General features: G+C 42.8%; 1 protein-coding gene across 4 annotated transcripts in view; it reads left to right on the top strand.

Annotated features, from left to right (window-relative positions):
- Positions 1-12,873, top strand: part of SETD2 (SET domain containing 2, histone lysine methyltransferase) — a 134,576-nt gene that overhangs the window by 43,076 nt on the left and 78,627 nt on the right. For all 4 annotated transcript variants that reach the window (XM_075922983.2, XM_075922982.2, XM_075922985.2 and 1 more), the window contains exons 6-11: positions 410-533; positions 1,786-1,863; positions 2,178-2,275; positions 4,964-5,090; positions 9,087-9,221; positions 10,724-10,852. In XM_075922983.2, coding sequence (XP_075779098.2) covers positions 410-533; positions 1,786-1,863; positions 2,178-2,275; positions 4,964-5,090; positions 9,087-9,221; positions 10,724-10,852 — 691 coding nt within the window. The remainder of the gene's footprint in view (positions 1-409; positions 534-1,785; positions 1,864-2,177; positions 2,276-4,963; positions 5,091-9,086; positions 9,222-10,723; positions 10,853-12,873) is intronic.

Genomic DNA, 12,873 nt, shown 5'->3' with positions numbered 1-12,873 from the left:
AAGATCAACAGGATACAAAATGAGGCCATCACATATAGCTTTTCATATTTTTTTCAAATCGGATAATGTACATTCTGCCGAAAAGCCTTACTTTCTTCATATCCGAATACTTCCTCGGTAATATATAATGCATTTACATGGTAGGTGCTACTTAGCAAGGAACTCTTATTTTTGTCTGAAGTGCCTCACACGTTGCTTTGTAAATAGCAAAGATAATAGTAGTTTAAAAAAAATCATAATTGCCCAAGGCAGAAAGCACTTAAAATGGTTAGCTATAGTGACAGCTCTGACAGCATGTAGTTCTCCTACTCTGAGAGTTTTTTGTTGTCAATAATAGCTTTCATCCTTGGTATTTAACTTGATTCACTCCTAAGCAGATAATGATGTTTTTCCTTCTGGGGCCGTGCAGTAACACCTTTGTCCTGGAATACTGTGGAGAAGTGCTGGACCACAAAGAATTCAAAGCCCGAGTGAAAGAGTATGCCCGAAACAAGAACATTCACTACTACTTCATGGCACTGAAAAATGATGAGGTGAGTAGCAATGTGTACACATTTGTAAGAGGGATTATCGTGTGTGTGTGTGCACACGCTCAGCTGTAGGTAAATATAGCATTGACTCAAATTGAATGCCATTCATAGATAGCAATTTTTGTCTCAAGTCTCGAGTCAGTGTTTTTCATTTAAGCCCTTTGAGGTATACCAATCTGTAACTAGTTACTTATAGAAAACTTAAAACAACGAATGGTCCAGTAGCATCTTAGAGACTAACCAAAAATATAGAGCGTATCATGAGCTTTTGTGGGCACAACCCACTTCATCTGAAGACTATTTGTTGTTTTTTAAGTCTTTTTAGTTACAGACTAACGTGGCTACGCCTCTGACGCTAGCTACTTATAGCTAATTTAAGTTATCGATTTACAAATAGTTCTTCATTAGCTGTCTTCTGCAGATCCCTGTTCTTGGAGGAAAGTACCTAACTGCATGGATCTGGGATAGTTGTAAGCCTAAGATTCTGAGGGGCCATGTCTGTGTAAATACATCATTAAGGCTACGTCTACATTGTGCATTTTTACGCAAGAAGATATGCAACTGTTAGGGGTATGGAACAATTGCCATATGAGGCGAGATTAATAAGACTGGGATGTTTGAGCTTGGAAGAGAGACAGCTAAGGACAGGATAGATATCTATAAATTCACAACACATGTGGATAAAGTAAATAAGGAAGTGTCATTTACTCCTCATAACGCAAGAACCCAATTAAATTAGTAGAAAGCATGTTTAAAATTAAACGAAAGGAAGTGCTTCTTTATACAACACACAGTCAACCTGTGGAACTCCTTGCCAGAGGAGGTTTGAAGGCCAGGACTTTAATAGGGTTAGAAAGAACTAGATAAATTCATGGAAGTTAGGTCCATCAGTGGCTATTAGCTGGCATGGGTAGGAATGGTGTCCCTAGCCTCTGTTAGAGGCTGGGAATGTGTGATAGGAGAGGATTACTTGATGATTCTGTTCTGTTGACTTCCCCTGTGGCACCTGGCATTGGCCACTGTTGGAAGACGGGATACAGGGTTAGATAGACGTTTGGTCTGATCTAGTATGGCTTTTATTATGTTCTTACGTTCTTATGGTCTGACTCAGAATGGCAATTCTTACATTTTCTCTCCAAAGCTACTAAGGCTGATCAATGAAACAGGAAATAATTATTAAAATTCTTATTGAAGTTTTCACCTTCACCCTGCTGCATACACACTCTGGCACAGATGAATTACTTTTCTCTTTCAGATAATAGATGCAACCCAGAAAGGAAACTGCTCCCGTTTCATGAACCACAGCTGTGAACCAAACTGTGAGACACAAAAGGTGAGCTTTCAAAGGAAGCCTACTGCTGCTTTTGTTTTCAGTTTTGTTTCTGAGTTTTAACAGACTTGTAGAAAATCCATTTTTCATTGACCCTCTATCATTCAGTCGCTGCTATTCAAAAGTAAATATATAACTTGGAAATGGGCCAATGCAGAACTTGAATTTGGGATTTTCAGATCTTTCAGAGATGGTTTTTGCCTCTTGAAGGATTAGCAATCTTACTTGCCAGAATTCCTTAATTTAATATAGAAACTAGGATCAAGCCTGGATAATGTAATGACCAATGTTGTCACCTATTTTTTTTCCTGCTCTAGTGGACTGTGAATGGACAACTAAGGGTTGGCTTTTTCACCACCAAACTAGTTCCATCAGGCTCAGAGCTAACGTTCGATTACCAGTTCCAGAGATATGGGTAGGTAGTTTCTCTGTTTATCTGCTTCAGTGTTACAGTGCGTCTCTCTGTGCTCATACAATTAGAAATCATGCTGCAAGATTGACCAGAGAAAAGCTACCCAATTACATGTGAACAGTGGAAATCAATTGGAGGTTAGGGATGAAAAAGGTAATTAGATAATCTAATCAATGTCTTACCTAACATAGGTTTGTTCCTCTATTGTAGATTTTATGGTATTTCTTTCATTCTGCCTTTAAACAATCCAAGTCTGGTGCCTTCCCTGATTTCTCTTGGGAGATTGTTCTGCCATTTATAATATTGACATTTGCCAGATGTTGTTCTTATATGCTCCTTTTCCTTATTTGATCCCCTTGCTAGCTATCCTACCTGCACTGTGCTATACATAATTCCTTGTTCTCCACTCCCACACCCCTTTAGTGTTTTACAGTTTGCAAATATTTGTGGACAAATACCATTTTCCTCTTTCCCTTACACTCTCTCTCTCTCTCCCTCCTCTCCCATGATGCTTAGACAAGCCACAGCATGCGTATTTAACTATTAGTTAACCTGTACATTGGTCCCTCAATCCCCTAGCTGTTGTTTTTATCTGGATATTCTCTGACTTGGAAAGATTAATGTATCTCAACCTAATGTTTACAGTGAGATGCTTTTTTCGCTCTGCATCATGCTGTGTGGGGTATGTCACACGAGTGGTGCACCCTCTGACAGCTTAAACTGAGTTGAATTGTAGAGCAATTTATACTAGGGGTGTAAAATCCTATTTTATTAGCAAACCAGTTAAACACAATGTTTAACCAGTCAGCTGATTAAAGAGGGGTTCTGGGGGGGCTGCTCTAGCCTGGCTGGACTGGAGTGGGCCCCCAATTGTGGCTGGGCTGGAGCGGCCCTCCTGCTATGGGCAGGGTCTGCTCCATCCCAGCTGGAGCAGTACCTGCTCTGGTGCGCCCACTGCAGACAGGCTGCTCCAGTTGTGCTGGAGCACCTCTGTCCACAGCAGGCCCTGCAGGGCTGGAGCAGCCCTCTCCCCATGGCAGGCGTGGAGCTGTTCCAGCCCCCACTGGTTAACTGAAATGGATAAGGATGATGCTTACCGGTTATCTTTACACATCCCTAATTTATGCTCAATGAAGCATTCCTACCAAAACTGTTTTTAAAAAAATTGGCAAGATGCTTTAAATGAATAGTCTCTTCCTTTTTTGTATGACACCATTCCATGTCAGAAGGCACTATCTATGTAGTGTTTGAGGGCTGGAACTAATTTAATTAGTCTTAAAAAAAAAAAAAAAACCCGTTCCAAAACTTCCAAGTATTTTCATTGGTGTCTCATTCCAAGTGGTAACCAAGTGCAAACTGCCAAATTTGTGAAATAAGACCATCTGAGTAGAGACCTGCAAATCCACGGATATCCACTTTATATCTGCAGCTATCCACATCTGCAGATGTGGGGCATTCTAGCTTCTTTTTGTAGAAACGGATGCAGATACAGATTTTTGTATCTAGAACCCTGCAAGCATTCCTACTGCTTTCCACTTTTCATCTAACATACTGTAACTCCCACAATGCATCTGTACATCTGACTTCCATCTTCAGAGTAGCTTATTGAGAGAGTTATTTTGCAAAGTGGATTATAGAACGGTACTGACATAACAAGTTTAATCGTATAGTGTCTCAGTCACAATGTTCACATTGTTTATATTGGGGCTTACAGTCACTGCTGTAGTCTGGGTTCAGGCTCCATTTGTACTCAGCAGTGTATAAAGGAGCAAAACAAAGACAGGCCCTGCCTCTGTGACATCACAATCTAGGAAACAGGTAGAAAAACAGAAGTACTTAAAATCCACTAAAACAGCCAGGAAAGTGAATGAACTCTTGCTTTCTGACTGTTGGATCTTCATATGTAGCCCAGAGTTGAGCTTCCATAAGTGTTCGCCAAACTTCCTGTTAAGGAAATATGGGAAATATACTAACTGTAGTGAAGTAAAGGTTGGTTTGAGTTTGGGAGAGATTGCATCAGCCAGAACTGGAAGAGCCTGCCATCTATAGAGGCTTATCACCCTATAGACAGCCTTCATATGCAGGAGGCAAACTGTGTGAAAACATTTTGTTTAGAAACCATTTAGATTATCTGTTCCATTCAGTAACTCTTAATTTTTTTAGTATCAGAGGGGTAGCCGTGTTAGTCTGAATCTGCAAAAGCGGCAAGGAGTCCTGTGGCATCTTATAGACTAACTGAAGTGTTGGAGCATAAGCTTTTGTGGGCAAAGACTCACTTCGTCAGATGCATGTAGTGGAAATTTCCAGAGGCAGGTATAAATATGCAGGCCAGAATCAGGCTGGAGATGACGAGGTGGATCCAATCAAGGAGGATGAGGCCCACTTCTAGTAGCTGATCTGGAGGTGTGAATTCCAAGAGAGGATATTTTTTTAGAAGACAGTGGAGGAGAAGAAAATGTGAAATAATCACATTTGAACCACATGACAAACAGAATTTTCCAAGAGCTCTTCAGCAGCCATTCAAAATAGCAGTTTAGTGGGAAAAAGAAGGGGGTGATTGTATCCCATAGTAATTGTTCATCCTGGACTGTAAAATTAGAATGCATTTAGCAGTTAAGAAAATAACCCTGCTGTGAATCTGTCGCTAACCTCTGCAAACTAACTTCACTGTCACTCATGCCCCCTGAACAGCAAAGAGGCTCAGAAGTGCTTCTGTGGCTCAACTAATTGCCGGGGTTACCTGGGAGGAGAGAACAGGGTCAGCATCAGAGCAGCAGGAGGAAAAATGAAAAAGGAACGCTCTCGTAAGAAAGACTCGGTGAGTTTGATCCTTCCTTGTTTGTTTTGTACAATCTCCTTTCCATAAAGGATGAACCAAAGGTTTCATCAGAATGTTTCATCAGAATATTGCCAGTGACAAACATGTTTTACACACGTAAAAACCCAAGCACATACAGCACACTTAAAGCCAGCATAAGACACTCTGGTTATTTTTATGTATAATGCATGCTCATGTGACCTTGTATTAAGCTTCCTTACTTCTAGACCAACGTGATTACAAATTCAAATCTTGTGCTACGGCTTCAGGGTTCAACCTGTTGCAGGAACACAGGAAATGACTGCAACTTAGAGAGGGTGCTTAAACCAATGAAGTGTTTAAAGCAGTGCTACTATTCCTTGCTTTCTCGCAGTGAGCATTGAAGCTGTGCTATTCGGTTTAATTCACCTTAGCTTAGAGGCAAGAGTGCAAGGGAGTCATGTGAACATGCATTAGATCTGCTTTGACATCAGTTTTAATCGTTGTATTTGCTGCTCAACAGAATACATTTAATTTATACAGAATTACAGACTTTCCTAACTTCCATCTCACCTTCTACCATTTCCTCCACATAACCTTAATTAAGGTATTTATTTGAATTCAGGCCTTTGATTGGGTTGTAGTGGTGAACTTACAAGGGCAGTGACAAACTTTGCAGGAAACTCTCATGCGATGCACTTTGGGGGGTTGGAAGGGGGCAGCTTTACCTTGCGATTTCAAGTTTCCTCTAAGAAATTAGAAGGATCCCTTTCACCGTCTGTAAAATGTAGCTGGTTTTTGCTTATGGAAATGCTAGTTACACCCTTTGAAAACTACTTTTATGTTTACCTATCCATTTGGAAGAGGACTGTATTCTGAAACTAGCAGCGTAATTTTTCATTGACATGCCTCTGTTTTGGTGGTCAGGGAATTAAGCTTCTTAAAATTGAGCTTATATTTTTACATTTCCCCAGCAAAGTATTTTCCTACTTACCTTATTCAAAACAGGTTCTCTATATTTCATTTGAATGATGTGGCACTTCTTTCCAGCAAACTTCATTTCAGGTATTCTCTGTATTAAATGACATATCATTAGAAGTAGCAGTTCTTTGATCTTGAGAACAGTTATCCAGGTTTTTCCATCCTTGGATCAAAAAGTGCAACCGAATTGATTTAAGACAAGACAACTCTCTTCCTATGCTTTGCATTTCCTTGAATGTTTTCCATTTGGGCTATAGCTGCCTTTACTACAGTACAGCCGAGGCTTCCATATTCTATCTGCTTAAGAAGACTGGTCAAGTCCCACTCTTAGAATCCTATGGTTGGAAGAGATCTCAGAGGTCATCAAGACCAGCCCCCTTCCCAAAGCAGGACCAGCCCTAACTAATAATCCCAGCCAGAGCTTTGTCAAGCCACAACTTAAAAACCTCTAGGGATGGAGATTCTGCCACCTCCCTAAGGAACCCATTCCAGTGCTTCATCACCCTCCTAGGGAAATAGTTTTTCCTAATATCCAACCTAGACTCCCCCACTGCAACTTGAGACCATTGCTCCTTGTTCTGCCATCTGTCCTCAGTGAAAACAGCCTCTCTCCATCCTCTTTGGAACCCCCCCTTCAGGAAGTTGAAGGCTGCTATCCAATCCCTCCTCACTCTTCTCTTTTGCAGACTAAATAAGCCCAAATCCCTCAGCCTCTCCTCGTAAGTCATGTGCTTCAGCCAACCTCCTCATTTTTGTTGCCCTCTGCCAGCCTTTCTCCAATGCGTCCACAACCTTTCTGCAGTGAGGGGCCCAGAATTGGACGGAATACTCCAGATGTGGCCTCACCACAGCTGGAAAAAGGGGAATAATCACTTCTCTAGATCTGCTGGCGATGCTCCTCCGAATGCATCCTTATAAGCCATTACCTTTATTGGCTACAAAGGCCCAATTTTTACTCATATCCGGCTTCTCATCCGCTGTAATCTCCAGGTCCTTTTCTGCCAAACTGCTGCTTAAGCAGTCGGTCCCCAGCCTGTAACAATGCTTGCGATTCTTCCATCCAAGTGCAGGACTCTTCATGTGTCCTTGTTGAACCTCATCAGACAAATCTTCCAATTTGTCCAGGTCACTCCGGATGCTATCCCTGCCCCACCAACATATCTATCTCTCCCTGTAGCTTAGTGTCCTCTTAAGACTTGCTGAGGGTGCAATCCATCCTCTTATCCAGGTCATCAATAAAGATGTTGAACAAAACCCGACCCAGAACTGACCATTGGGGCACTCTGCTTGATAATGACCACTAACCAGACATCGAGCCCGACAGTCTAGCCAGCTTTCTATCCACCTTACAGTCAATTTATCCAATCCATACTACCTTAACTTACTGGCATGAACACTGTGAGAGACCGTATCAAAAGCTTTGCTAAAGTCCGGTATATCATGTTCACCACTGTCCACAGAGCCAGTTATGATCATAGAAGGCAGTCAGGTTGGTCAGGCATGGTGAATCCATGTTGACTGTTCCTGATCACTTTCCTCTCTTCCGAATGGATTCCTTGAGGATCGCCTCCATGATTTTTCCAGGGACTGAGGTGAGGCTGAGCAGTGTGTAGCCCCCTTTTTTCCCTTGTCCTTTTTCCCTTTTTTAAGATGACCACTACATTTGCCTCTTTCCAATCCCCACACGTTTTCAAAGATAATGGCCAAAGACGCTGCAGTCACACGAGCCAACTCCCTAAGTACCCTCAGATGCATTAAATCTAGACCCATTGATTTGTGTATGTCCAGCTTTTCTAACTGGTTCTTAACCTGTTCTTTCCCCACAAAGGGCTACCCACCTCTTTCCCATACTGCTTTGCCTAGTGCAGTAATCTGGGAGCTGACCTGGTCTGTGAAGACAGGCAAAGAAAGCATTGAGTACTTCAGCTTTTCCCACATCATCTGTCACTAGGTTAACTCCCTCATCCAGGAAGGGCTCCACATCCTCCCTGATAACCCTCTTATTGCTAACATGCCTGTAGAAACCTTTCTTGTTATCCTTGACATCCCTTGCTAGCTGCAATTCCAGTTGCGTTTCTGCCTTCCTGATTATACCTCCACATTTTCGAGCAATATTTATACTCCTCCCTAGTCATCTGTCCAAGTTCCCACTTCTTGTTCGCTTCCTTTTTGTGTTTGAGCTTGCCAAGGATTTCACTTCTAAGCCAGGGTGGTCGCCTACCCCATTTGCTTTTCTTATTGCACATCGGGATGGTTTGTTGTTGCGCTTTCAGTAAAGCTTCTTTAAAATACAGCCAGGTCTCCTGGGTTCCTTTCCCGCTCATGTTAGCATCTCAGGGGATCCTGTCCATCAGTTCCCTAAGGGAATCAAAGTCTGCTTTTCTGAAGTCCAGGTTGTGTATTTTGCTGCGCTCCTTTCTTCCTTTAGTCTTGATCCTGAAATCAACCATCTCATGATAACTCCTTCCCAGGTTACCCACCCACATCTCCTTCCCCTACTGATTCCTTCCTGTTTAACTCTATATCATCATCCAGAAAGTGGACTTAATATTCTTGCCACATTAGAATATGAATATTTCTCCCAGGTATGTTTTGTGTTTGTATAAACTAGAGTGCACATTCAGTTATTACTGCCCCAGAGCATAGCTTGAATATAGACAAATCTCCTTTTATTTGGGGTTATAAATGTAAAGTAGGCTTTCACTGAAGCAGCCCTAGCTGTGTATTATATGGCAGTTCCTGTTTTCATATATGAAAAGGAAAATCTGAAACCAGAAAATCTGGGTCTGGCTCATTAAGCAGCTGTGGGGTCCTGCTGCTGCATAACTGAGAGAACATCTTGACATTGGGGTGGCAAATGGAAATAATACAAATGAAATCAAGTCTATCTTTTTGGTATATGAGATATGGTCATGGGAGAGACTTCTTATGAAACTTCAAAGCCATAGGCTAAAGTCTCATAACTGGTTGAATGATACCTCATGAGTCCCATGGGGTGTATTTGAGCTGTATAATCATTTTCCTTTGGCTTGGTAGGTGGATGGGGAGTTGGAAGCACTGCTGGAGAATGGAGAGGGGCTTTCAGATAAGAACCAGGTCCTCAGTTTATCCCGGTTGATGGTTCGGATTGAAACTTTGGAGCAGAAACTCACCTGCCTCAAGCTCATACAGGTGAGATTCCTACCTTAGGGCAGGGGAAGGGAAGTAAAACGATGTGATGTATTTTTATTTTGAACAATGTGGCTGAAGGCTGTGAAGGAAGAAGGAGAAAACGGGTTTTACAGTTGTGCTGATACACAAACTGGAGGGAAGAGCTACTATATTTAGTGTGGAAAAGGGGTTGGTTGGCAGCCCTACTAAAGAATTTGTAGATCCTTATAGCTTCAATCCTTTACCCATAACGTTTGCCTTACAGCAGTGGTTCCCAATCGCTGGCAGCAGGCCGCGGACCACTTGCTGCTGGGACTGGGGTAGACCACTCCCGCTGTGGCTCTTTGGAGAGGCGTGTCCTGCTCTGCCACTCAGCCAGTCATTGTTGGGCAGGGGTGGGGTCTCTTCCCAGCTGCAGAAGAGCACTTTGCTGTGCTGCGGGAGGGCCATGTGGAGCCCGGCATGGCAGCCTTAGAGCAGCCATGACCTGGACAGAAGCAGTTGGCTGCCCGGTGGGAGGCAGCGCAGGGTTAGGTGAGGGGGCAGGGCTAGTGCTGGGAGGCTCTGGAGGTGGAGCTAGTGCTGGGGGGGGCTGGCACTGGAGGAGGCTCTTGAAGGGGGTTGGGTGCAGTGGGACTCTGCAGACAGGAAGCTGGCACTGGAGGCTCTGGTGCTGGTGGGCTCTAAGAGGTGGGGGCTGGCACTGAGGTATTTGGGATGGGGACTGGCACTGAGGGTGGGAGGCTGGCACTGGGAGAGGTCGGGTGCAGGGGACTAGGGTAAGTGCCTAGTGTTGGGGATAGTGGAGAGGTGGGGGTTCTAGGGGCTGCGGCTTTTGGCAGACTGGCAACATTTTATTTGCATAGTCATTATCTGCATAATGACTATTCAAATAAAGTCTTGCCAGTCCGCCAAAAGTTTGTGAATGGGTTTGCCGGTCCCTGGTATAAATGAAGTTGGGTACCACTGCCTTAGAGGATTAGACTTCTGATGTGCATAGTCCTTTTTAGATGTGAAGGGTTATTAAAAAGGTCATTTTGACAAAATCATCCAAAAGCCGTGATTAATTTTGCTGAGATTAGAATATTTTTTATCAGACAACTTAGTATACTGGTAAAAAGAAACTGGAATGCAGAGGAGTATCTTGGACATCTTAGAATGACTTTCTAAAACCATCCTGAATTTTTGTGTGTCTGGCTTAGAGGGAAAGATTTTTAGTTACTGCCAATTATATGCTCACTCTAACTTCCTGTTAAATGTTCATGCTGTAATACCACGGAGATTCATTATTGCACTGAAAAGAGCAGTTTCTGTTCACTTGGAAGTTACTTCAGCTTTCAGTGATGCTGTTAGATATTGGCATGTGGCTAGTCTAGGTTCCCTGCATTGTGTGCGTTTTTAGTAGCATTGAGTTTTGTAGGTCATTCAGTGGCTAGTAGTGACAGCAAGCGGAAACTAGGTTTGAGCTTCAGAGGAAGCTGCTGACTGTTTCCTTGGGTTCTCTGTAACTTTGTCTCATCTAGAACACACATTCACAAGCCTGCCTGAAGACCTTCTTGGAATGTCATGGCTTGTCTCTCCTCTGGATCTGGATGGCTGAGCTGGGTGATGGAAGGGGAAGCACTGCGAACAATCTGAAGCTCCAGCTAGAGGTCAGTAATTGTCTCAAGATTGCCAGGTAAATGAACCTTTCAAAGCAGCTGTAATAATTGCCGAGAAGAGGGATCATGTGTGTGTGAACAAATACTTGATGCATTATTTCCAAGGTCAGAAGGGACCATTGTGACCATCTTTTGCATAGCACAGGCCAGAGTACTGCCTACAATTCCTAGAGCAGATCTTGTGTGTTTAAAAAACAAAACACCACACACAACACCAACTTCAAATTTTGATTTAAAATGTGTCAGTGAAAGAGAATCCACCATGACCTTTGGTAAGTTTATTAATATTAACGTAAGAATGGCCATGTCGGGTCAGACCAAAGGTCCATATAGTCCTGGATCCTGTCTTCCGACAGTGGCCAATGCCAAATGCCCCCGGAAATGAACAGAATGGGGAACCAAGTGATCCCACTTCTGTTGCCCATTCCCAGCCTCTGACAAACAGAGGCTAGGGACTCCATCCCTGCCCATCCTGGCTAATAAGCATTGATGGACCTAACCTCCAGGAATGTATCTAACTTTTTTTGAACCTTGTTGAAGTCCTGGCCTCACAACCTCCTCTGGCAGGGAGTTCCATAGGTTGACTGTGGATTACTGAAGAAGTACTTCCTTTTGTTTATTTTAAACATGCTACTTATTGAAATTAAAGTTAATCACTCTCGCTGATAAAAATGTCTGCCTTATTTCTAAGTTTGAATTTGTAATGTGCTTCACTGCCAGATTGAAGAGCCTTCTATAAAGTATTTGCAAAAGACTAACACGGCTACCCCTCTGATACTATAAAGTATTTGTTGCCCTTGTCAATACTTACAGACAGTAATTAAGTCACCCCTTAATCTTCTCTTTGTTGGTGTAAGGTATGTTTCCCTTCAATCATTCTTGCTCCTCTTCTCTGAACCTTCTCCAGTTTATGATGAGTTAGTATCTATGGATTAGTATTTAAAAGTAGGTTTAATTTTCAAGTCCACAGGCAGTGAAGTACAATAAGGTGTTAATGAAACTGTGTGATACTGTACTGTGACACAAAGTAGAGATGAAACCCATAAATTGTTTCTTTAAGTGTGTTAGTTCACATACAGAAAGCATGAACTACACAGGAGTTTGCTTTCGTGATTTTCCTTAAACTTAAATTGACATATGCCAAGTTCATGAACTTAAATGTGCTTCCTCTTCATAGAAGGCATGCCACTTAAAATGGATCCAGTGCGCACAGTGTGTGAGGTTTTTTTAAATTCTTTTGTTTTCTGTCACTTGCTTGAAAACTTAACTGATGGCTTGTGGCACGAGGGTCTTAGACTGAGAATTGCTGCCTTCTCATGAGTTAATCTAGTGACATCAAAAGCCTTAAACAATAAGAGTTACTCTCAGTTACATGCTGAGAACCCAACATGCACATTACTACAGGCAGTCCCCGGGTTACATGGATCCGACTTACAATCGGATCCCTACTTACAAACGGGGTGAGGCAACCCCGCACTAGCTGCTTCCCCCCAGCAGACCAGGGAGACGCGGAGCAGCTTTTCTCAGCAGACACCTCAGCTTGAGAATAAAGGACTGAGGGGGAAGTGAGGTGTGGGAGAATAAAACTGAGCTCTGGAGAAATGTTTGGCTAGAGTTTCCCCTACAATATGTACCAGTTCCGACTTACGTACAAATTCAACTTAAGAACAAACCTACAGTCCCTATCTTGTACGTAACCCGGGGACTGCCTGTATAGTAATATGTGGCTTTATTTTCCATAGGCTTCAGATATCTACATGATCATCCTGGGTTTTATGTGTTAGATGGAAATAAGCAGGGCTTGACAATCTATGTAACCTACTCGCCCGGGTTTGGGCGATCTGCGCATGCGCAGAACACTGGACAGCGTGGCTGGCGAGCCCTGGAAATAAGGGTTAAAAAATAAAGGTTTAAAAAAAACCTTGATAAATTCATGGAGGACAGGTCCATCAATGGCTTTTAATCAGGATGGGCAGGGATAGTGTCCCTAGTGTCTGTTTGTCAGAAGCTGC

The sequence above is a fragment of the Pelodiscus sinensis genome, chromosome 2, assembly GCF_052426305.1.
Source record: "Pelodiscus sinensis isolate ZL-2025 chromosome 2, ASM5242630v1, whole genome shotgun sequence".
NCBI lineage: Eukaryota > Metazoa > Chordata > Testudines > Trionychidae > Pelodiscus > Pelodiscus sinensis.
This window is presented reverse-complemented; position numbering and strand designations above follow the sequence as displayed.